The sequence below is a fragment of the Sinohyriopsis cumingii genome, chromosome 9 (assembly GCF_028554795.1).
Source record: "Sinohyriopsis cumingii isolate HCF-2022 chromosome 9, ASM2855479v2, whole genome shotgun sequence".
Taxonomy (NCBI): domain Eukaryota; kingdom Metazoa; phylum Mollusca; class Bivalvia; order Unionida; family Unionidae; genus Sinohyriopsis; species Sinohyriopsis cumingii.
The window spans coordinates 120,485,898-120,511,665 of NC_142969.1; the positions used below are offsets into that span (position 1 = coordinate 120,485,898).

General features: G+C 34.0%; 1 protein-coding gene across 2 annotated transcripts in view; it reads left to right on the top strand.

The window, feature by feature from the left end:
• The window catches only part of LOC149792605 (solute carrier family 41 member 1-like), a 59,858-nt gene extending 43,168 nt beyond the window's left edge, over positions 1-16,690 (top strand). For both annotated transcript variants that reach the window (XM_089971233.1, XM_089971234.1), the window contains exon 12: positions 1,864-16,690. In XM_089971233.1, coding sequence (XP_089827359.1) covers positions 1,864-2,049 — 186 coding nt within the window. In that variant the 3' untranslated portion in view covers positions 2,050-16,690. The remainder of the gene's footprint in view (positions 1-1,863) is intronic.
• Positions 16,691-25,768: the final 9,078 nt, after the last annotated feature.

Below are 25,768 nucleotides of genomic sequence, written 5' to 3' on the forward strand. Positions count from 1 at the left end.
ATAGAAAAAACTATGCATTACTGATATAGGGAAACAGTTATCAAAAAGGTTATGCATTACTGATATGAAAATACGCATAGAAGAAGCTAAGCATTACTGATAGAGGAAAATAGTCATCATAAAGGTTATGCATTACTGAGATATGAAAATACTGATAAAAAAGCTATGCATTACTGATATAGGAAAATAGTCATCAAAAAGGTTATGGGTTGGAGCATCTGCCTCGGATGCAGGAGGTCGCGGGTTCGAACCCTGACCGAGTCATACCAAAGGTTTATTTAAAAAATGGTACTAACAGCTGCCTCGCTAGGCACTCAGCATTAAGAGGTTAATGTTAGGACTGGTTGGCCTGGTGTCAGGATAATGTGACTGGGTGGGACATCATGCTATATGTCTGCAGCATGATGCCCCAGTGCTAGACATCACTATAAACTGCCACACAGCAGACATCATAGCAGTATGATTGAAAAATTGTTGAAGCTATGTTAAAAATCCAAATCACACACACACACATGCACAAAGGTTATGCATTACTGGTATAGCTGTTCTTCATTGTAGCACCTTCATTACAACATGATCCTGGATGAAATATGGTCGTGCAGTGAAATCTCTCTTTTTGCATATTCATGAGCTCAAATGTTTTTGAAAATATTCTATTCAAGTTTGGCATCACAAAAACATTACTTTAGATTGTTTCAGTCTCCAATAATTTATATTTTATAATCAGCAAGTGTCGGCTATAATTCTGTAACCAGCTAGAAGACACTTGAAAGTGCCATCTGCACAAAACAAATGTGCCAGGTTGGCTAACAGAGCTATGACACATCAGTCTTGGCAGTATTTCTGAGCATTCCATAATTAATTGCTATAATATTGTTCCCAACTTCTATATGTCATAAAAAAATAAAAAAATTTTTACTTGAAAATAATTAAGTATCCAGGGGCCCCGAGTGGCAGAGTGGTCTAAAGCGCTCTTCATTACGGATCACTGCCATCTCACCTCTGTCTGCGGCGGTTCGAGTCTAAGATTCAGCCAATGTGGGCATGTGAGAAAGCTTGCCAGTAGCTTCTCGTAGGTCGGTGGTTCTTTCCGGGGTTTTCCCAGGTTCTTCCTCCACCATTAATACTAGCCGCCATGTATAGCCTATTGTGTGCTGAAAAATGGTGTTAAACCCCACAACAACAACAAAAAAAATAAGTATCCAAGTCTTAACCATATTATGGTATACTTTTTTTCCTTTTATTGTTGTATTTTGGAAGGGGTTCCATTGTCTCAGCAGATGTGTATTTGTTCATATGATCTTTAAATGGGGGGGGGGGTAGCCATACAATTGGTACACAACTAAGAATATTGAACTGGCAGTTTATTAATATTTTGTATTGAAGTTTTGAAAGTTGAAAATTTAACATCTCCATATTGTTCGTAGGTGAGACTGACCATTCTGCTATACCTTATTATTTCCCTGGTATGTAATTGGGGGTGGGGGTCAATATATATGTCACTATGTCCATCTGTCTGTAGTCAAGTGGTCAGTTTTTCTGTATCATTTTTATTTCCAGAGCATAGTTATGAAGCTGTTCAGTATATTTAAAGCAAGCTTGTTATGTATGTCAAGCATGTTGTGTACAGATGCCTTTTAATACTTTCAATTTTCTGTGTTCAGTAAAAAAAATTATGATACCATAGAAGCAGTGTGTAGCATAAGTAGTATGAAATGTCAGTAGACTTGGCCACTAATTAGTACTTAAATGTAGCAACCTGGATGTAGGGTACTAACATAAATAGTGTAAGTAGGATACTTCAAGGGAGTCTTTGCATACGTTGTGTCAGGCAGTATGTCATCTCTTGTAATTACTTTGCAGGTGACTCTGTTACTCTACATAGCAAACTGGATGGTGCATTTTATATGGAGGTGTGGTGATGACCCTGACAATGTTGCCATACCATACCTCACTGCTTTAGGAGATCTGCTTGGGACGGGTTTTCTTGCCATTGCTTTTGAACTTCTATATTTGATTGGAGATGAGGATGCAGACTTTGGAGAGTAAAAGTGGCCATATTTTACTTGTGTATGTTTTTAAGTTCTCTTTTAAGGATTATATGCATGATAATTTTTCTGTATCTGCATTGCTTTCCAAATGTTCCCTTAGTAGCTAATTCACTAAATAATTTTTAAGTACATAAATAAATCTTGTACCTTTTGGGAAGACTCGGTTTAAAAAGTGTGTAAACCTTTTTTTAAACCTATTTTACATTGATTGTCTCGCAGTGCTTAACAGATTCTGTAGAAAGCTGAATATCCAAATTGTTCACTCAAAATGAACACCACAATGTCCCTAAAAAATTTGAATTCCAGATGGTTAAAAATTGATTGTCCAGATGACTATTTTGCCAGGCACGACAGTTGTTTCTCAATTACCATGAATTCCACTAAAATCGGTATCTTATTAAAAATAATGAAATGACTAGTTTTATTTGCAGTCATGCTTTGTACCTTGCAATCAGATTGTGGTTGAATTGGAAGTTATTCCATTTTTATATACAGTATTTCCCCCATGATAAGACCAACTGAGCCAGCTCAATACACTTGTCAAAAGGTATTAGGTCAGTTTATTTTCAAAGATATCTTTCACAAAATTTGCCAGAATTTGAAAAAAGAATTGTTATTGATTTTTCATCATGCACTGGCTTATGATGGGATAGATACAGTAAATCATCCTGGGTTTGATCTTCACTTTATTTGTTTATAAATGTTTGCTTTGTGTAAAATATTATGCCAAACACAACTGTCACACACATTATTCTCAGAGACAACTATAGTCTAGAAACTGTAATCAAGATGGAGAGCTACTGCGAATTGCAAGCTATATGACTGGCTTGAATTCATTCCGATAATAGTTGGCAAAAAACAAATACTGCGTTCTTGTACAAAAGTCGAGGGAGTCAATCATGTATTTTTCCCCCTTTTTTTAATGGTGATGGGCATAATATCAAGAAGAATTGATCAATAAAATACGCAAAACTTTGTACAGTAGGGATAGGGTTGTCTTTAAGCATAATCTTATAATTGAAGAATTACAGAACTTATTTTTATGAACTCTGCTTGTCATAGTTCTGATGATCTTATGAGATTGTCTATTGTCGAATGTCATTCCATCCATTGGCACTAATTGTTATGGCTACTCCACATAAACTTCTTTAATTAATGCCACAAAACCTTTACACTGAACACAATTTATGTTGTGGTCAGGATGGTTAGACTATTTAGACACTGTGGTCTCCTTCTTATTATAAAATAAATATTTCACATGAGTTTTCTTGCCATTCCATTTTTACACTGATATTTACATACAAATTTCTTTTGTTCTACCACTACTTAAGTTAATCCCGACTATATGAAACAATAGTCATTCAGAACCCAGCTGCATTACACAGTAATGCAGTCTGAAAAACATTACTACCCCAGCTGCAGTAATTGGTTGTGATAATTCAACCCACCCACCCTAAAGTTGGAGAAAGTAAAATGTCATATGTTCCCGAGTGTGGCTTCATCAGCACTTGGGATATATAAACTTTGCGCTGACAAGACATGGTGATCAGTTGAATAAAATCATTCAACAAGATCGATTCCCTCTTATTAGTTACAAAGATAACAAAACTAATTAGGGACTGGAGGTGACTAGACTACCCCAGCAGGTGGGAGAGAATGCCTCCAGATTCTATTGGGCAGTACCTTCTTATGATACCTAGTTGATCATATCCAATATGGCTGTCATATTTGAAAGTTTTGTTATCACTGAAGAATATCAAAGATAGTTTCTGCAATCAGCATTTAGAAGAAAGAAATGGTCTTATATATATTTCTGGGAATTTTTTTTTCACCCATAGAGCGTCAGTCCCTTCAAGAGATTCTTATTTTGCACCAACATAACAGTGGTCGAAACCTATAGCGTTGCCTTAGTCCATCCGTCACATTTTGGTAATGTTTTGCATGCAGATCATTTCAGGCACTGGGGTGGGGTGTCTGTTTCTTGCACACATTTCTGGTAACATCTGTGTGAGTATTGATACAGTTTTCATTATGGTGGTTGTTTTTCCTTGTCCATCTTCACCTTTTTTGACAGACACATTAGAATATTGCCATTAAAAATCAACCTGCATTGAGTACATATCAGATAATTACTTTTACTTGGAAGGAAGTGGATTTACAGGGGTATCAGCTATATCATTAACTTTCAGATGTAATGATTACTAACAGAAAGAAATTTTGTAAAGAAAACACTTTTTGTAAATGTTTCCTCATGAAAAGTAAGCAAAACTTGAAATATATTTTTTTTTACTCTGAAGTTTATATTTAATACCATGGTGCACATCGATTAATAAGGTAACAATTATATTTATGTACAGTGTTTGAAAATTAACAGATTTGAGAATATATGAGAAAAATTATATTTGAGTCCCTGTGAATGTAATTATTATGCTGAGACATTTTTCATTTAAAGCTTTCTAGATGAGTGATAAGACTGCAGCTTATTCGGTGTACAGGTCGAATTTTGAGTAATCATATTTTTTTAGGGTGTCATGACACTAGCTGCTCTAGCTGTTTGTCACTACTAATGAAACACCCTTTTTTGCTTACCATCGTTGTAGTAGACAATAAATCTTTTCACTACTGAGAGTTTTGAGTGTTGGAAAATTCTTATGAGACTTCAATTCAATGGAATGTAATGGCCATCTTTTGCACACTAATTTATGACATGCACTCTATTTTCACACCCAGAATTAGTTTTTTTTATGAGATAATGTGCTGAATCAGTGAAGCAGTGTTCATAGTATAGTCACAAAGAATGATCAAAATTGAGAGTTAAGCTTGGAAATAAAGCAAAGAATTTCATAGAAAAGTAAATGCAGTAAAGATTGTTTATAAAGTTTTTACATGGGGTGGTTTCTTTTATAATGTTTCAACTTAAAAACATTATGTTCAAATTCATTATTAATTGTTTAGAATTTTCAATTTTATGACAGTGTTGATATGTTGGACCTGTAGTAAAATAAATTGTATTACTGGACATGTAGCAAACAAGTTGTACTCTCTTTTGTAAGTGTCAACATGCACATAAGTGTACCAGCCTAAAAAAAATTGTCAATAGTCATCATTTATTTATACTAATCAGAGATATTTTGCTGATATCAGTTTAAAGAATATCAGGTGTGGCACTCTTCGCTTGTAGGTACAGCCTAATGTCCACTACACTATCTTGTAGGTACAGCCTAATGTCCACTACATTGTCTTGTAGGTACAGCCTAATGTCCACTACACTATCTTGTAGGTACAGCCTAATGTCCACTACACTGTCGTGTAGGTACAGCCTAATGTCCACTACACTATCTTGTAGGTACAGCCTAATGTCCACTACACTATATTGTAGGTACAGCCTAATGTCCACTACACTGTCTTGTAGGTACAGTCTAATGTCCACTACACTATCTTGTAGGTACAGCCTAATGTCCACTACACTGTCTTGTAGGTACAGTCTAATGTCCCCTACACTATCTTGTAGGTACAGCCTAACGTCCACTACACTGTCTTGTAGGTACAGCCTAATGTCCACTACACTATCTTGTAGGTACAGCCTAACGTCCACTACACTATTCAGAACCTTGCTGATTCCACAGATAACAGCTTTTACTGTTTTTGTCATCCTCATTACTTTCAGTAGCAGAAAAATTAGTTGCTTTCAATTGTTAGTATTGCTGATGTGACACTGTCACTATTGGAAATAACATAATCATAGAAACCAACATTCTCTTTACTGGACCTAAGTAGGCATAATGCATCACACTTTGTGCCAAGGGAAACATCATCATCATTGCTATCACTGGTAATGATATCTGTTGGCAAACTAAACCCTGCCCAAAACAGTTTGCAACACAGTCTGTGGAAACATACCATGCATAATACATCATATTAATTACATTTATTTTACACTTCAATTTGTTTGTCGGGGTTTACTAGGTATCTTTGTGTTAGAGCACATCAGTACTTTGACTTCAAATTGAAGAGGACCCCTTAGGAGCAAGAGAGAGAATTATTTCAAGTTGTACTCAGTTAATCACCATGTCATTATGCAGGTATAGCATGATATCTCAAGGATATTTCTAAGTTATTTTATCTAGTAAAAAAGTACAAAACAAAAGCATTTCTTGTATATATGCATTAAACCAGCAACCTATGACTATCACAACCAGGGTGTGATTATCATTCTTATGTTAGCAGGTGCTTTTGTTAAATCTTTTTTATTTAGCGATTATAAATAAGGCATGATTATCACACTTTGTTATCTGGAATCTTTTGTTACGCATTTGTCATTTGAACAGCCACCATTTTGTTCTAGTTTCAGTGAATTGGGTGATAAAAGTGTTATAATTGAGCTAATTTTCTCAGATGAATGACACAAATAAAATAAAAATATCCAATTAAAAACAAAGGAACATTAAAACAAGGCCTCTGGAATATATCATAATTAAGAATTTGGTGAAATTGAACTTGAACATTCTAATAGAAAAAACCTTCATTCAAGAACATAATAAGCAGTTTTTACTGTAATTGCAAATTTGATACATTGTTCATTTGTTTCATGATGTGTATAAGTGTTACCATATTAGACAATTCGTAGTCACGAAAAAGATGTTTTGAAGTGCCAGGGATTAGAAAATTATCACTGCTTGAATCTTACAAATCATATTTAAGTTCAGCCATGAAGACAGAAGTTAATAAATGAAAAATAAATTTATTAGATCAACAGTTATGAATACAGATTATTTACAGGTCTGGTATTCAGATTTGTTCTACTGCAGTGAGGTATTTTGCTCAGGTTAAATCAGTCATGAAGAGTGTGAATAACAAATTGCCAGTCTTTTGTATTATTTCCAGATGATTTACAGAACAAACACTACACAGCAATGTGAAATGGAATCATTAACACAAATAATCAAAGATCAGGACTGTTGAGGTTTGTAAGCACTAAGAAGCAAGTAAACAATCAAGTTGCAATGCAATGGATTTCACATTTTACAGAAAGTGATTGTGATATGTGTCCTTAGCACTATGATACTCTCTCATCAGATTGACCGAGAAATAAAATCTTTTTTTTACATTGTAAAACATGTATCCCTGCATGTTATACGTAGCAAAATATGGTAATGCATATCATTTGGGTTATTATCCCAGATGAATTAGCCACATCAATATTACTCATCCAGCATTGAATTCCCATAATAAAACTGTACGTAGCTGTATTTTGTGTCCACCTAGGCCTTATATACTTATGTCACAAGTGCATCAATGTATAAGTGAATAAAAACTGTATACTTTTGTGTAAAATGCTACACTATAAAAAGAATTAAAAATTACCTTAATGTTAGCATATTTTGCTTGTTTAAAGAGAAAATGTTCCTTATTGGAATCTAAAAGACAATTTAATTTATTATGTACTAACTACAAATTGTTTTCTTCTTTTTATCATCAGAAGAAATCAAAGATGTATTGGTTTGAAATTATTGCTGATTTTCATTAATATGTCCCCAAAAGATTTCAGCTGGCCTGAAATCAAGGTGCTTCTACACTACATTATCCTTTTGTTAACTTGCACACTTGCAATTTTTAAAATATGTAAACAAAGCAATACAATAATGTTTAATGCAAATATACATGGTACATGTTTGTTTTGTTGGGTTTTTTTGTGTGCTGGTTGGAACAGTACTTTTAACAGGTGTTAGCTGTGTCATATCAAGGTAATGGAAACAAAGTGCCATTCCCATGGTCACACAGAGGCAGCTGGCTTGGGTGGGGATCGAGCTCCATGACCCTTTAATTATGGATTTGATACTCTACCAACTCAGCTGCCATGGATGCCTTATTGTACATGTAGTTTGTGAGTTTGTGTAGTCACAATAGAAGACTTCCATTTTATTTCATTGCATGTTGGTAAATGGAAAGTGAACTTTAGACTTTGTGTGAGGGATATTTTAATGGTTGTGGAATATGTTTTGAGTAATTGTATATGAATTATGTTTTTTTTTATAAGTTGGGGCATTAACAGTTTTTCTTTATACATGATGTTAGTTTCTAGTTGATAATCTTTTTGCTAATACGTGTTCTAATTCATGGGAAATGTTTTATGTTTAAATATCTAATACTGCCCTAAATATTTATGATTGCATGTAGACTGTATGTAATGCTACATTTTCATAGAAATAATATGACTTTTGTTTTCAGTTTTATCTACATGTGTGGGTTTTCCTTTCTGAGAAATTCCTGTTTGTGAAATAAATGCATGTGATTTATACAGTTAAGCAAAGTAACGCTCCCCAGATTTGTGGGAAACATTGGTTTTGTGCTGTCCTTTGTTCATCCATCCATCTGTCCATCACATTTTCTTAGAACCAGGATAGATAAAAAAAATATTGAGCTAAACCAGATTATACTTGATATTTAGACACCTTGAATTGACCTGTTCACTATGGTCCTATTTGTCAATCTTTTACATGTCTTTTTAAAACATTTTGTGCATAGACATTTAGAGAAAATGTTTGAGAAATAATTACTAGACTTAGAGAAATGAAAAATTTGAAATGCTTATTTGTATTATTATACAGATGACCTGGTTAGATTTTCAGACCATTATTAACAAAATATAATTTTGTACTATGTTTTCAACACTTTTGGCTTTGGCAATTTTGACAAAATCTTTAAAAGCATAATCAGCAAACACTGAGGAAGGTTTTTTATACACATTTTTTTAATATTTGTTTTATATCTGACATGTTTTGCTTGGAACAATAAATTCCATCTAGCTGTATTTCTCCCATTTTAATTCTGTAAAACTTGAATCTGTTGACATGTATTTAAAATGTCATTGACTGTGAACATCATTTACCTAGATATGCAACTGCATACAGCTTAGATCCAGATACACTATGGCATGTTGGATGGATCCAGATATGTCATTGCATATTGCTTAGATCCAGATACACTATCGCATGTTGGATGGATTCAAATATACCATTGCATAAAGCTTAGATCCAGATACACTATGGCATGTTGGATGGATCCAAATATGCTATTGCATAAAGCATAGATCCAGATATGTCATTGGTTAGATATTCTATTGCATACATTATAAATCCAGGTATGCTACTGCATTCAGTATCAAACCAGATCTGCCAATGCATACATCATAGATCAAGATATACCTTTGTTATACAGTGACATCTTTTTAGTTCAAACTACTTATGCCTTGTTGCGCCTTAAGCACAGGATTGTGGGTTTCCTACAATTTCTTGTCCTTTGTCCTAGAAACTTAATCCCCATGCACCCATCTGGTGTGTTTTTTCATCACAAATATTTTTCTAAAACATAGGCCTTCAGCTTTTTTTTCATGGATGTCCATCCATTTCTATGTTGGCACTAATAATTGTCAAAGTTAAAATGGATATTAATTGCCATCTTACAGTTTTAATTACCTTTAGGTACTTTAACTGTAAGAGGGCAATTAATATCCATTTTAAGACAATATTTCTGCTAGGAAAACATTAAGGTTTATGGTAGTTGGATTAGTTGCAGTGTAAATTAATTAATGTAATACATACAAAGTTAAAGCCACTCCTGCAGCAATGAAGGTTTATTTTGAGATTGAAATAATGTCAGAAGAGACTAATTTTATGCAAATGTACAATTTGTCATTTAATCAATGATTTAATAATTTGAAAAGTAATTGAGGAAAAATTTTGTATTTATTATTTGAAATGCTGCTAGATAATAAATGAACACTGAAGTTAATGAGAATCCAGAATGGAAAATTCTGTGGTGAAGTGATTTAAGGTTAATCAGGCATTCATACTTGTTAACGTTTCAAGAATTACCAGAGCACATGAGCACATGATAAAATGTTTATTACAGTAATGTAAGTATGTAAGGAAATTGCGATAGTATGGTGTAGACAACAAAGTTAAGGTGGCAAAACCTTCAAAACAACTAAGATTATCTCCCCTTTCTGTACTACATATGCAACATGTACAACTATTTTCCTTTGCCCCTTTAAAACGTGTGAATGAATTGGTCAGTCATGTGATGGGATGTAAACAAAATCATCTATGCAGAGCATGTTTTGGTCTTAATTTCTCATCTGTCTGCATGACTAAAGGTACAGCTAGTGTCTTCCCATATCCTTATAAATTTCATTTTATTCATTTGGCTTAAATTTGGCAAACACAATAACCAGTTACAGGAAAGCATGCTTGAATAGTTTTAAATGTGTATCATGAATACACATAATAGGTCAAGAATAGTGTATTGTAATACTGCATTTACCATGAATCATGGGATAAGAGAAAATAAATGAATTTTTTCCTGGTCCCATGACTTTACAGTTAAGAGTGGATTGTATCCTGGTTAACAATATAACAATGTTTTGCACAAAAAATTATTAAATACATTGTGTGAGTGCAAATGATTTTATTTTTGCTAGCAAAGGTTGCAAAAGTATTTTAGACAATGCTCTGTAAGCTGTTGTACCCCGTAGTCATCAAGGCCTGTTTGTATCTATTATAACAAGATGGCAAGCAATAGAAGCTTGGATGTTGAATAAAGGCACCTGCCAGAGAGAAACAAACCTGTTGTTTCAGTTTGGGCTATAAGATAGCAAGGTTATTTTATTTACAAAGTACCCCTGGAAGCTGTCATTGGATTCTTTTTAGTGCTGATTTTTTTAATATACAAAGTAGTGTGACCAATGGAAGCCAACCTTGGTTTCCTTTTAATGGTATTCACATGAATTTTGAAAATTGAAACCATGGAACAGATTGGGACCTGTAAGTGCATTTTGTGATATCTTTTAAAGCGTATGCTGCAACTGAATAGGTTTTAATTGTGCACAGGTTGTTCAGATAAACTGTTAACTGAATATAAGAATACATGGCACTGAGCTAGTAGACTCTGATCTACCAGTGCATTAGGACTAATCAGTACTGTAGAACAAATAGCACAGACCCTGATCTGCTGGTACATTATGCAACTGTTGATTGCAGGTGGACCTGACATAGAAGCATGTATATATCATAATCAATATTTGATTTGTTTTTATGTAAAGTATTGTTATATCCATGTCTGTATTTAATCATAATTGTATGAGTAATCGGAATTTTGCATTTGACTTTATTTTGCAGTCATTGACTCATTGGAAACTTAGATCTTTTTTGCAAATAGAAAAAAGAATACAGATGTTTCTCTTTTTTTCTGTGAAGCATGCATAATGTGTTTAGCAATTTAAGTAACAATTACATAAAAAAATTTGGCAAGCTCTTCCAAAGAAAAGAGAGATCCTGCATGAATTAACTAACGCTAGTCTCTGAAAGATATCCAGCAGAAAAAGTTTTGAATTATGTCAACTGTCATGAAGTCTTGGACATTTTAAAATACTATTCTGCACAGTTTTGATATCCTTTATGCCCCACCAGTACAGTGATAGAGCTTAAAGTGTTAAAATTGTTCTTCCACCAGTCTGTCCATACTTCCTTCTGTTCATAACAAATTGGCCTGGTTTTCAGCTTCGGTCAGTTTTCAGGCTTGATGGTAGAACTTATATGTTCTCAATAAAGTATTTCTAGTTAACATAACAATTTTTTAAATGAAAATTTCAGCTGTTCAAAGTGGTTTATCGTGGACAGGTTCACATGAATTGACAACTCTCCCCCACCTGCGACTTAATTATTACATATTCAGATGTCCAGTTCACTGTTTACTGATGTTATAAGGAGAAATAAAAGATGTTATCAACCATTCACATGATGGGTTGTTCAGGTGGTCAAACAAAATATGGACACAGAAAATACTAAGATGCATTTTTTAAAAATAAACAATTTTATGATTTTAATGATTAAATATTGTTTTAAAATTCTAGTTTGAAAATCAAGTGAATGATATAGGTTGAAATTTTATGTAAATTTGTCATTGCTTTTTGAACTTGTTCTACTTTTCCCAACTATTGATATGTAATGGTGTTGCAATGTAATTTGCTTCTATTGCTGTCAGTTTGAAATTTGATGTAACTGTTATAACTTTACTACCTTTCTAGCACTTTTTAAGAAAGAATTTGCTCAAAAAAGTATATGAGATTATATTTAAAACATTTGTGGACAATCCTATGCAAAGCCTTTGCTGTCTCTGCTTTGACAGTCAAGTTGTGTATGTGATGGAGATACATGTATGTGTGTGTCTGTGACACTGCTGTGTGTTACTAATCTTCAGCTTTGTCAACCCTACAACAGTGAAACCTGCCATGAGTGACCATTTCTTCTGGTCACAAATAAATGGTATCTGAACGCAATTGGTCTCTCAGTAGTTTACCACATTATATAACTGAACAGATACATGCATTAAGAATCTGACAGTGACAGTGAAAGAGTGGTCTCCCAGAACAGACTTTAAAGTCAGATTTCAATGTATTTTTGCTTTACATTTTAAGAATTGAGTGGATTCTGGATTTCAAACATTAAGTCTGTGTGGTTTTTAAGATCAGAAATAGATTGTATACCTCCATGCCAGCCATTGTATACTATTAAAATTAATATTATTTTTGTTTTCCTAAATTCATGAAAATTTGATGCTCATTTAGATTTTGTGATTGATACTATGTACAATGTATAAAATTTATTTTAGTGCCATTATTGTAGTATGAAACAATAATGTATATTTTTCTTTCTTCACATAATTGATTTAGCTACATAAGTTAAACCTTTCTATTGTGCAATTTAAAACAAAATAATGCTGAATCATAGATGTATGTGCAATCTCCCTACATTACATTTTTTATTTACTTTCAACCTTTTTCTTGCCCTTGGAGTTTACTCGGATTCTAGGATACCGTTTGCTTTCCATAGTTTCTTTTATGCTCTGCTGTCTTGTTCATCCATCCATCCATCCATCCATCCTTCCGTTCATCTCAAGAACCTAGTTAGCAAGATTGCAAAAAAAAATACCTAATGTGCACAAATGAAATTTGGTATTCATGTTGGTTTAACTATGTAGACAACATTTTTGGATTTTCAGGCTATGCTAGCAGTATTTTAATTTTTAATACATTTTTGAACATCTTTGACACCAGATGTTTGTAGTAGAAACATTGTTGGTCCAATTAAGCAAAAGCCACTTAAGGTAGAAAAATGATTTGTATTTATTTCTAGTTTACTGATTAAATTTGTATTTATTTCTAGTTTACTCATTAGGTTTTCAAGCTGTTACAGCATTTTATCTAATGTTTTTAAAACACATTTTGGAATTTGATGAAAAAGTAATGTTTCAAAATTGACATGATTAATCAAAATCACTCTAGGCACACAAATTAAATTTGGTATGTATTTTTGTATGCATATGTGGATGACCAGATTTAATTTTGATGCTGTTGTTGAAATTGTTTCAGATGTTCGGGTTTTTCAGGGATTTAGACTCTTGATCTGCAATGTGGTCATATATGTTTTATAAACACAAGTCTAGTTTTGTTTTAGTCTTAAGTTTGCATGAAATTAATGCAAAAAAAGCAACATTGTAGCAAACATATTTACAGAATGTCTCCAACTAAACACCCAGGGGTCTGCCTTTTAAATTGCTTGGAAAAGGGAGGGGCATATAATTGGGAAAAGATTTTAACAAAAAAAGCAACATTTGCTATGACAGTCAGATGATGGGGTGATTATGGGAGAAATATGGTCGATTAATAATCATAATGAAGACCTATGTTGATTCTGTCAAACATATCTCTCAAAAATATCAGTTTAAAAATTCAGTTTTGTACAAATACTAAAAAATTTATTATATTGACTTAGGACTCATTCAAGTTATTTTTAGCAGTGGGGAAGACTATAATTAAAAATATTTTATCATTTAAATTGTGATTATTATTTAACATTGTAAGATTTCCATATTTTAAGCATTTTTCTAATTGAAAATAAGCCCAGGGAATGTTCAGTGTTAATTACCATATTGTGACATTCGTCATATCTTGTGTGATAATCTACTGATTACAAAAAAAATTGATGTAAATTTGATTTTAAATTTCTCTTAGCATGATTGTTTCTTAACCTTTTATCACCGCTCCGGTGGCCTAGTTGTTAGAGCGTCCGCCTTGGATGCAGGAGGTTGTGGGTTCGATCCCTGGCTGAGTCATTCCAAAGACTTACAAAATTGGTACTAACAGCTGCCTTGCTTGGCGCTCAGCATTAAGAGGTTAGTGTTAGGACTGGTTGGCCTGGTGTCAGGACAATGTGACTGGGTGGGACATCATGCTACATGTCTGCGGCATGATGCCCCAGTGCTAGACATCACTATAAACTGCCACATTGAAGACATTGTAGCAACATGACTGAAAAATTGTTAAAGCTATGTTAAAAATCCGAATCACATACACACTCTTAACCTTTTATCTGAATCTCGACACTGATCAAGTGTAATGGAGTACTGGGCATTTATCTTAACACATGATACATTAAAAATGTATTGACCTATTACTATTCCAAAAAATATTACTTGGGATGTGGAAACCATTTTGGCTATTCTGTTTAAATCTACAAGGTGGAAGGGAAACAGTTTTTTTCTGTAATGAAAGAGGTCAGATGTTATTTTCTTTCTATATTTTTCTCTTTACAATTCTAATTCTTCTAATTATTTTTGTATATGTGATGCTTTTTGAGAAAAGTGGCACCTCTTCAGAACCCACCTTCCCACCCCTCCTACCCACCAGACATTTCCAGGTAGATTTAAAAAGAACAGCTTAAAGTGAATTTTTTTTACATAAATTATTGAAAAGTAGTGAAAAATATTTTTGATTGGTCTTATATGTTATGAAAATTATTTATTTATTACTACTGAAATTACAGATAAATTAATATGGAAGGAATGAACCAAATGTGAGTCAATTTTGTATTTGTTCAGGTGGTTAGTTTTAGGTGAAAGAGTAAACAAGTAATAACAGGCTGTATATTATTGTTCAAATGACGTATCCAATTTTGCAAAAGGAAATGATTGTTTCTTTCATTGAGCTATCATTTTTCTGTCCTGAGCTCTCACTTGAACTTTATCTTGTCAAAGTTTTTAGCTCACCTGGCCATTATGTATAATCCTGTATCATGTGACCTTCATCTGTGTGCTTGTTATTTACAACTTATAAAAAAGAAAGTGTTTTACTAATTTGCACATAATTTGTTCAGTTGATTTTAATATGTCAGTAATTATATCTTCAGTTATGAATAAAGAGAAACAACTTCTTCTTTTCAGAATATGACCAAACTTTACAGAAAGCTTGCTGGCATATATTTTATTTAATTGCTAAAATGATGCCAATCCACCCTCAAATATGGCCACCCTTACTTAAAAATATACAGAGATACAAAAACTACTGAACAGAATTAACTATGTTTGATAGAATTCATTCCAACATAATGACCTCTCAAATTTGTACAAATGATGTGAATCACAATAAAATACAATGACTAATACTAAATATAGCAAAAACTTTAACTGACTTCACAAAAACTGTTTAAGAGAAGATCAAGAAAACTTTGTGCCTTAAAGGCCTTCAGATTTGGTACAGATTATGACAATACACCATTATATATGACTGCTGTTTCAAAAGAACTTGACTAGATTTAAAACACAATACTTGCATGAAAGTCTGTACCAAATATATTATGAAGCATACTGGCATGGAGGTCTTTACCAAATTTAAAACAGAGCATACTTGCATAAAATTCTTTACCACATTTAACAAAGCATACTTACATGAAAGTCTTTAAAATTATTTATAATAATGCAGATCCGCTATCACATATAACCACCATTGCTGAAAATAGAAAAACATTTCAATGCCATCTTCTCAAAAACTGCTAAACATAATTTAACCAAATTTGACAGGAAGTGTTGGGCTTAAAAAGGATTTTACAATTGATACTGATTTGCCATCAAATTTGGCTGCGATCACTAAGAATAGAAAAACCATGAAACAGCATTTTCCCAGAAAACACTGAACAAATAGACAGAAAAAACTGTGGCATGGGTGGGGGGGCTTTCAGATTTATAACATTTAGGCTGATCAGTCAGCAAATATGGCCACCATTGCAAAAAAGATGTAAACATCTAAAAAATGCAGCTCAACAGAATTGGACCAGATTTGACAGTAATCATCCTGACATATAAAGGCTTTTTGGTATTTTACAACTGATTTGAATATGGATTCAGATGTGAAAGATCAATACATTTTAAAACAATTGTTCTTCTAAACATAATCAACAGCATTGGAAGAAATTTATACAGATTGCATCCCACTGACCACAATTCCTGCATAACCTGTTCTTATGTTTGGTAAATAGATGTCACACTGTTGAGTGAGCCAATTGGACCTCTTCTTATATTTGTGAATTTTTTAATTATTTTTCATTGGTTTGGAGTTGAACTCCCTTGGATTAAACAGTCCAAAGCATTCATTTTTCTTGTTGTTTACACTGCAGCTCATCATTACTGTTATTTTGAATGGTTATTTCCCTTCCATTGCATCATATCATAGTTAAATCCTGACTCTCTACTTTTGAATTGTATAACTTGATTGAAATTTGCCAGTGGGAATAAAATTATAATACTGATCAGGTCTCATTTCTTGCATTTCACACATCTGAGGCTTATGAGTAGTATGTGATTGACATAATATGAATGTTTCTGGTAGGATTGCAAAATTGGTGTTGACAGTATCACCCTATGAGAATGGGAACAGCTCTTGAATGTTCCAGCTTTGTTATACTGCTATTAGGATCTGTGAATAAAATATATGTGTCAATAATTATCAATAACCAGGAATAACATGTCTTTATTGATATACTGTAGTGTGTTTGTGTGTGTGTGTGTGTGTGTGTGTTGTCACAGCTAACATACATAATAAAACATCCTATTTTAAATTGGACCTAGAGTACAGGACATCAGAGCAGGGTGGGAGAAGGGAAAATATTACATAATTAGGTTTACTACATAAAAACTAGGTCCAAGTTAAGATAAGATGGTATTCCAAACTGGCCGTCTTGAAAACTTTGTTATCGCTACTCCTGAATGGATGATCATATAAGCATGTTGTTTTCATTAAGACGTCTTTGGAGGTTTAGTTGGTTCTACATGAAAATCGTGCTGATCTGATGTCCAGAATGGTCACCACAGTAGCCATATTGAAAAATCTTGTTATTGCTTTTCCTGTGAATGTGAAGTCGTACAGACATGGACTTTTTGCCAAAAGACTTCTTATAATTTCAAATTGGTTCTGATTGAAAATGGTGCCAACCAAAACTTGTTATTACTACTACACCTGGATGGATAGTTTTATCAGCATGGGTTTTCATTAAAGACTTCCTTTGACGTGTAGTTGGTCCTAAATTATAATAGTTCAGATCTGATACACAATATGGCCACCACATATGTCGTCTTGAGAATCTTTTTATTGTTTCTTTTGGATGAAAATTCATGTCAGCATTGGGTTTTCCCCAGAAGACTCCTCTTACGGCGTCTTGTTGGTCTTAAATAAAAATTCTGTCAATTAGATTTCCAGTACAGCAGCCATCCTGAAAATCCTATTGCTTTCCCTCTTAAAATGGAAGTCATATCAAAATTGGGTTTTCACCAGGAGACTTCTTCTGATGTCCAGTTGGTACTGACCTGACAGCCAGTATCGCCAACATGGTAGCCATCTTGAAGACTTTCTATTGATACACCTTCAAATGAAAAGACGTGTTTACATGAGACTTTCACTAGAAACCCTAATTATTCTATCAAGTTGGTCCTGTATGACATTGGTGCCGATTCGACCGCATACATGGATGCAGAAATGAACACATTGAAATTATTTTCACAAATTATGCCGAATGGATCGTTATGTCAACATGCAGTTTTCACCAAACGTCTAATATGGCTGCCACATTGGCTAAGTTGAAAATGTTATCGCTGAAAAATACCGAAGAGGTTTTCAACACTCGCAGTAATATAGAAGAAATTGTCTTATCTTTAATTCCTAAAAAATCTTTTCTGACAGTAGAGCGTCGATCCCATCGCAGGACTCTTGTTAACTTTGTGCTGACCAAGTATTTAGAAAGAAACTAGGACAGAAAATTAAAAGATGATGCCGCCCTCAGTTTATGAGCCATCTTGAGTTATAAAGGTACCCAACCAAATATAATAGAAAGTGTATAATTTTTACATCGGTTTTACTTACATATTTTACACGAATATAGCTGATAATTAAGTATTTAGTAAACTTTTAGCTTCAAACGTCTACTAGTAAAATTTACTCGACTTGACGTGCAGCCTAACAAAAAATACTCATTGTAACAAAAGAAAACACCAAGAATGGTTTACAGGATGATGATCTTCAGATTCTGCTGACCTTTCGTAATTTCAAAACTTTAAAATGTGTCGGTGAAAACTGACGTCTTTGTTAGGGCTGTAGATAGTTTCAGGCTTTTCTGCGTAAAATATTTATATTCCTACCTTGAGAAGTCACGAGCTTTGCAAACGAAAATGAAAAGTTTACATTTGGGATATTGAGGGTGGGGGATAGTTAACATATACTGCTTTGATGTAGGATGACAATGACTCCTTATCAAAAACTGTGCGGTAATGAGAGGGGCCTCTTTGAACTGCTAGTAAAAATGAAGGGGGGGGGGGACGCACTGTAATCGCTTGTGGTTACTGCTGGATGTTATTTGTGCATTTATGAAGCATGCGAATGAAGTAATTTGTTAATATGTTACATCCAGTTATGGTGACAGGTATATACAAAACCAGTTTGTAAAAGAGTGCACATGGTGAACACATTTTTATTTTGCTTCCGCTGATAACTGGAGACCATACCGTGTGCATCTGAGTGAAATCTGCAGAACAAAAAAGTTATTTTAAAAAAAAAAAAACCAAAGCACATCAAAATTAAAGTTCCTTTCAGGTACGTGATTTGTATCTTTTTCTTTTTATTCTTTTTTTTTTCAATACCAAATCAAGTTCTGTCCCTAGGTAAGATATCGTAGTATCGACTGATATATGTATATATCAGTGAAGGAAGGTTGGATAATTAATATTATTATATGCTCATTCATTTCTCTGTTAACTTTACATTGTCAGAATCGTTCAATATTTTACGATATTGCACACATTCGTATATCACTCACTTTCATAAAGGAATTACTTTATATTGTAGACAAATAATGGACGCAGACGCCAGCACTTTTGATTTGTAAACAAATCATGTATACTTGCGTAGTAGGCGCTTTACGTTTTGGTTGATTAAATTTGTTACCACCTTCAAATTTCAATTTTAATTCGACACGCCATTTTCTTTCGAACGTTATGTCGAGTGCGCAACTAAGTTAAAATTTTTCCGGGCGGAGTTATGTGCGCAATAATAATGTTGTTGTGTAATGATGAATCTGCCCTTGTGTATTTTGTTTGGAATACGACATGCATCCAGTTACTTTGTTTCTTGTAGTGTATTTTGTTAATATAATTAAGCATTAGGTAGAATAATGAAATCAGCATATAATAAAAAGGTTACTGCATTTGTAAGGGAAAACATGAACTCGTTTTGTCGGATGAATATACTGTACTCCCATGGTCGTGCATTATTTACATTCGAAAAACTCGTTCATATTTTCCCATACAAATGCAGTAACCTATAATTAGTACTGTTCACTTCTTTGCCTCAGTCAACAATTCGTTTCCTTTAATTCAGTATTGGGTGTTGTAAATAGTGGCAATAAACATCGGACAGGCGATTAGATATGATGTTGACATGGTTTACACATGTATATAATCAAGCTCCGCTTATGCAACCGGATCTTTCTTTTTTTAAATCTTTTTATTTAGATATGGTTTCCTTAACATCTTTACATATATCTGCAAAGCTAGACAAATTGCCAAAAATAAGATACAGCTGCATATACAGTGCATGCATTTCATACCCATGTTAGTTTCGAATTTTGATTTCAAATCCGTTTAATTCTTACAATAAACAAGAAAAAGCGCACATTGATCCGTTACACGTTGAAGGGGACTAGCCTAAGGTAAATGGGTCCACATTTCTACAGGTCATGCTGTCCATTTGGGACCTGTACTAGTCTTTATTGTGCATTCTTGGTAATATTGATAATAGATTTCGAAGGGTCTTACACTAATTTAAAACGGGGCCCCGAGTGGTCGAATGGTCTAAAGCGCTAACCGTTACAGATCACTGCCTCTCACTTCTGCGTGGATTTGAGCCTCGGGCTAGGCCAATGTAGGTAAGAGAAAGCTTGCCGGTAGCTTCTCGTTGCACGGTGGTTCTTTCCGGGGTTTTCCCGGGTTCTTCCTCCACCATTAATACTGGCCGCCAAGTATAGCCTATCTTGTGCTGAAAAATGGCGTTAAACCCTATAACAACCGCTATGTATATTTGTTTTCATTATTTTTTATTTAATTGTTTGTAAGTTTTAGAATCTTTAGTTTTTTTGGGGTAAATTTCATTATGTGTCAAAATAATGTAGTTCTGTTTGTTAGGAACTTAATTGTTTTCTAGAAAATAGTTTTAACATTGACTGTTCGTTTTAGTAAACACCAGGTGTTGACCTAGATTCTGACCTTGATTCAAAATTGGTAGCAACCACGTAAATAAATTTTATTTTTATTTTAAAATGATTGGTTGTTGTTGAGGTCATGATGGGACTACGTGGTGTAAGATGCAAAAAATTTGTTAAAATTTTATTTCTTAGATTAAAATGAGTGACATTCGTCAGGGCCACACTGGGTGTACGTGCTTTTTAACAAGTAAATAATTTCGACGAGGTTCTGGAACATGATCACGTGACCCCCTTTTGCGTTTAGAATGCGATATAACCTTTCAGAGTTGGGCTTTTTTTTACACTGGAAGGTGTTGTGTCGTTTGGAGTTATTTCAAATTACTTGGGATTCAAAAGGATTAATTCTTTTTTTCCCTGGAAAATACGTGTGCACATATGAAATTGTTGAGCAAGGACAGCTTTTATAAAAATGTATTCAGATTTCCAAAACCGGAGTGATATTTCTTGTTTCTACAAGGAACTGTAGACTTCAACAGTACAGGTTACAACATACGTCATCGTCTTCCATCTTGGATTCTTTGTTGGGACTCAAACTTGAAATCAATAGAACATTTTGTTATTAGGACTTCTAAAATTTTATTCGGGGATTACTTTTGGATTTGATTCTTTATACCCTGAGTTCTTATTTTTTCATTTTTTCCAGAATTTAATAAATAAATTGTTATATTTTTCAAAACTTGTTGTTTTCACTCTTTCTTGTGTTACTGTTTATTCGAGCCTTAACACGTAACATAAGAATTGGGGAGCTCGTCCTAAGGATAATTTTGAATTCTGGCTAAAATATTTCAGATTTTTTTATTTTTTTATTTTTAATTTGAATTCCCCTAGTTTTTGAAATTTTTAGGGAAATCGGCAAGCTTTTTTCTAAAATGTCATCAAAAGTGTAAATCTTTCTTTCAAATCCTACCCAGAAACAATTGGATCTTTTCAATAAAGATGAATTGATTCAACTTGCCAGAATATACGATCTTTCTGACGTAACGGCTTCCTTAACGAAACATGAAGTAAGATATATTTGAGTTCAGTATTTTGGTAGAAAAGAATGTTTTGGATAAAACTGCTGTGGTTTCAATCAGCAAAAAGTGTATCAGACTCTGACTAAAAAGGTGCAATAATCAAAATTAAAATACAAGATGGAATTGTATTTGAGGAAGCTGGACCTTCAGAAAGAAGAAAGAGAAAAACAAATTCAATTACAAGCGGAAGAAAAAGAAAAAGACTAATGCAGCTACAAGAAAAACAAATGCAGTTACAATATGAGAAAGAGGAGAGAGACAGAAAGAGAGAATGAAAAACAAATGCATTTACAAGCGGAAGAACAAGAGAAAGAAAGACAAATGCAGTTACAAAAAGAAAAATGCAAAAGGACGAGAGAGAGAGAGAGAGAGAGAGAGAGAGAGAGATGAAAATGCAAAGAGAGAAGGAGAGCGGGAATATCAATGTAGAACGAAAGAAATGGAACTGGCAATCGAAAAGCACATTCATACTTCAAATCCAACTTTAAGTTTTGATCTTGCAAAGAATATTAGATTAGTTCACCCTTTCAAAGAAAAAGAAGTAGACAAATACTTTACTCGTTTTAGAAATGTTGCTGAAAATTTTAAATGGCCAAAGGAGCATTGGACTCATTACAATGTGTACTCACTGGTAAGGCTAGTGATACATGTATTTACAATTCACTGTCAGTTCACCAAAGTGGTGACTATGAGGTGGTTAAAGAATGCATCCTAAGGGGTTATGAGTGAGTCCCTGAAGCTTATCGGCAAATATTCAGAAACTATAGAAAAGAAGCTGACAAATTCCTGTCGAATTTGCTAGAGAAAAAGAGCATTTACTTGATATAAGGTGCTTAGCCAAGAAAGTTGAGGGAGATTATGAATGTCTCAAACAACTTGTATTACTTGAAGATTTCAAGAACTGTGTCCATAGTCTTATCTTGATAAGGATCAGATTGAAACTTTGGAAATGCTGCTGAGTATTCTTTATCTCATAAAGTTCCTTTTGTAAATAAGAATTCTACTCAATAGTCTTATGGCAGAAAAGTATTTGAGCCTAATACAAGCCCTTCTAAAACGTAAACTGGCACAACTTCTAAAAATCGTGCTTCTGATAAGCTTGATTCAAGATCCTCGTCTCTTCCTATGTGTACCTATTGCAAGAAAAAAGGACACGTTATTTCTGATTGCTACAAACTGAAAAATAGGCATCAGAATCAAGACAGACATATTCCAAATGCTCTTATTTCAAACAGGTCAAGGTCACGGTCATGTATTGAAAGCAATACATTTGTTGGGTCTAATAAACCCCAGTCTGATTTTATTCTGGAGAATTATAAACCATTAATATTGAAGGGTTCTATATCACTCTTGGGTGATTCGGCCAATCATATCCCTATTAAAATTTTAAGGGACACAGGAACTTCTCAGAGTCTTTATTGTCAGGTACTTTTCCTTTTTCTGAGAAGTCGTTTTCTAATGAGAATGCTCTTATTCAGGGAGTAGAGTGCGGCTTTGTTAATGTTCCTCTCCATTGTGTGAATTTGTCATCAGACTTAGTCTCAGGACCCGCGACAGTCGGAACTATCTCTTTTTACCCGTTGAGGGCAATCAAGATAAAACTTAATGTAATACTTGGTCAACAGGACACAAATTGTGTCTGCAAGTGGAATACACTCCAGCCCAGTTTATCTATGTTGTGGTGTTCCACAGGGGTCTGTTTTTGGACCTGTTCTCTTCATTCGGTACCCTCAGTCGCTCTCAAGTGTGACAGATCATCATCCAGTGTCTCACCAATTGTACGCTGATGACACCCAAATACACAAATCTAGCCAACCAACTGAAGTTGATGCTGCCATCCAATGTGTAGAGAGGAGCATTTCTGATGTGAAATCATGGATGACACGTAACAAGCTGCAGATGAATGATGATAATACTGAGGCCATTCTGATTACAACACAAATACTTTCTCATTCACATCATTTACCTCAAACAATAAATATCAGCAACACCAACATTAAATTCACACATTAAGTACGAAATCTAGGTGTTACTCTGGACATACTCTCACATTGCACCAACATGTCATGAACATATGCAAGGCTGCATATCTTGAGCTGAGACGCATCAGTTCCATTCGCAAATATCTTTCAGTTGATGTCACTAAAACACTTGTGTGTTCATTAGTACTTCCAAGACTGGACCATTGTAACTCAATTCTGTCTGGTTCAGCTCAATATCTACTTCAGAAATTTCAAAAAGTTACAAATACAGCTGATCTGTTCATACTTAGAGTACCACGACCAGAGCACACCTCCCCGCTGCTCTGTACCCTACACTGGCTATCCATTCGATCCAGAATCAAACACAAAATTTGTTCTCTGTGCTACGTTTCACTGTCGGACTCTAGTCCAAAATACCTATCCGACCTCACCCATGCGTACACACCAGCAAGATACTTACGCTCCTCTTCTGACAATCGTATACTCATTATTCTCACTATGAAAACAAAGTCATATGGACAGCGTTCTTTTGCATACCAGGGCCCAGCAACGTGGAATGAATTGCCCACTTAACTTAGACACAAAGACACAGTGATCACATTCAAGAATGCTCTTAAAACTCACTTATTTCGACTGCAAGAACAAACTTAAAGACCTAATAATGTTTCCTACCTTAAATATTCTCTGCATGTCTTTTTCTTCTCTGTTTTCTAATTTGATGGTGTTTGTGTTTGTGTTTGTAATTATATCATTATGTATGTTTTTTTATCTTATAGGTGCTGTCTAATGTTGTAAAGCGGTTAGAGCTTCTAAAGATTAGGCGCTATATATAGTCCATTATTTACATTATTATTATTTATATTTATTATTATTATTATCATTATTATTATTATTTATTATTATTATTATTATTATTATTATTATTATTATTATTATTATTATTATTATTAAGCAACGACCCAGCTGGAGACAAGGTTGTGGTTAATCCACTTGTAACTGACAAACCTTGTTTGGACCAGAATGTCGATCCAATTGAAAAATAATTCCTTGATTTATTCCCAGATTGTGCAATTACCAAAGAAAGCTCTTGAGAATAATATAGATAAGGAAAGTATTCCTTTAGCTGACACATGTTTTGGTCCGGCTTTTGATGAGGTCACTTTCACTCATTGTTTGGATCAATCAGAAGGTGATCCTGTTTTAACGACTCATTCTCTTTATTCTAATCTGGGTGATAAACGACAATGACTGGTCATCGAACAGGAAAATGATCCTGAGATATCCTGTTTGTTTCAAAGGGACCTTAGTACAACTGAAGCTACTGAAGTTCCTGTCTGTTATTTCATTACAAATGGAATTCTTATGAGAAAATGGAGACCTTCCGAGATACCTGCTGATAACGAATGGTCAGTGAACTATCAAATTGTAGTTCCAAAACCTTTTAGACATGACATACTTAGTCTGGCCCTTGAAGCTCTACTGGCTGGTCATTTAGGGATCAATAAAACTTATCACAAGATCTTTACTCACTTTTATTGGCCAAAAATCAAAAGTGATATTGGTAAATACTGTAGATTTTTTCATACCTGTCAAATGGTAGGAAATCCCAATCAGAAAATACCTAAAACCTATTCCTGCCTTTGACGAACCATTTAGTAGAATTATGGCAGATTGTGTTGCTCTCTTACCTAAGACCAATTCAGGTAACCAATACCTGTTGACCATTATGTGTGCGTCAACAAGGTTTCCAGAGACAATTCCCTTGATGAATATAAAATCTAAAACAATAGTAAAAGCTTTGATAAAGTTTATTTTTTTTATACACAATTTGGCCTTCCCAAATCTGTCCAATCGGGACAAGGGTTAAATTTTAGGTCTGGAACTTTCCAGCCTATTATGCTTGAATTTGGCATTCAGCAATTCAAGTCAAAAATGAAATGACGGTTTGACAGAACTATAATGGAGAAAACGTTTGAGTTCGGTAATAATAGAGTTCTGTTTCTTTTGCTAATTCTTCAAAGTTTTCTTAAGGTTAAATATTACGGTCGTTACAAAGTTAAGAAGAAAATGAATAAGTTAAA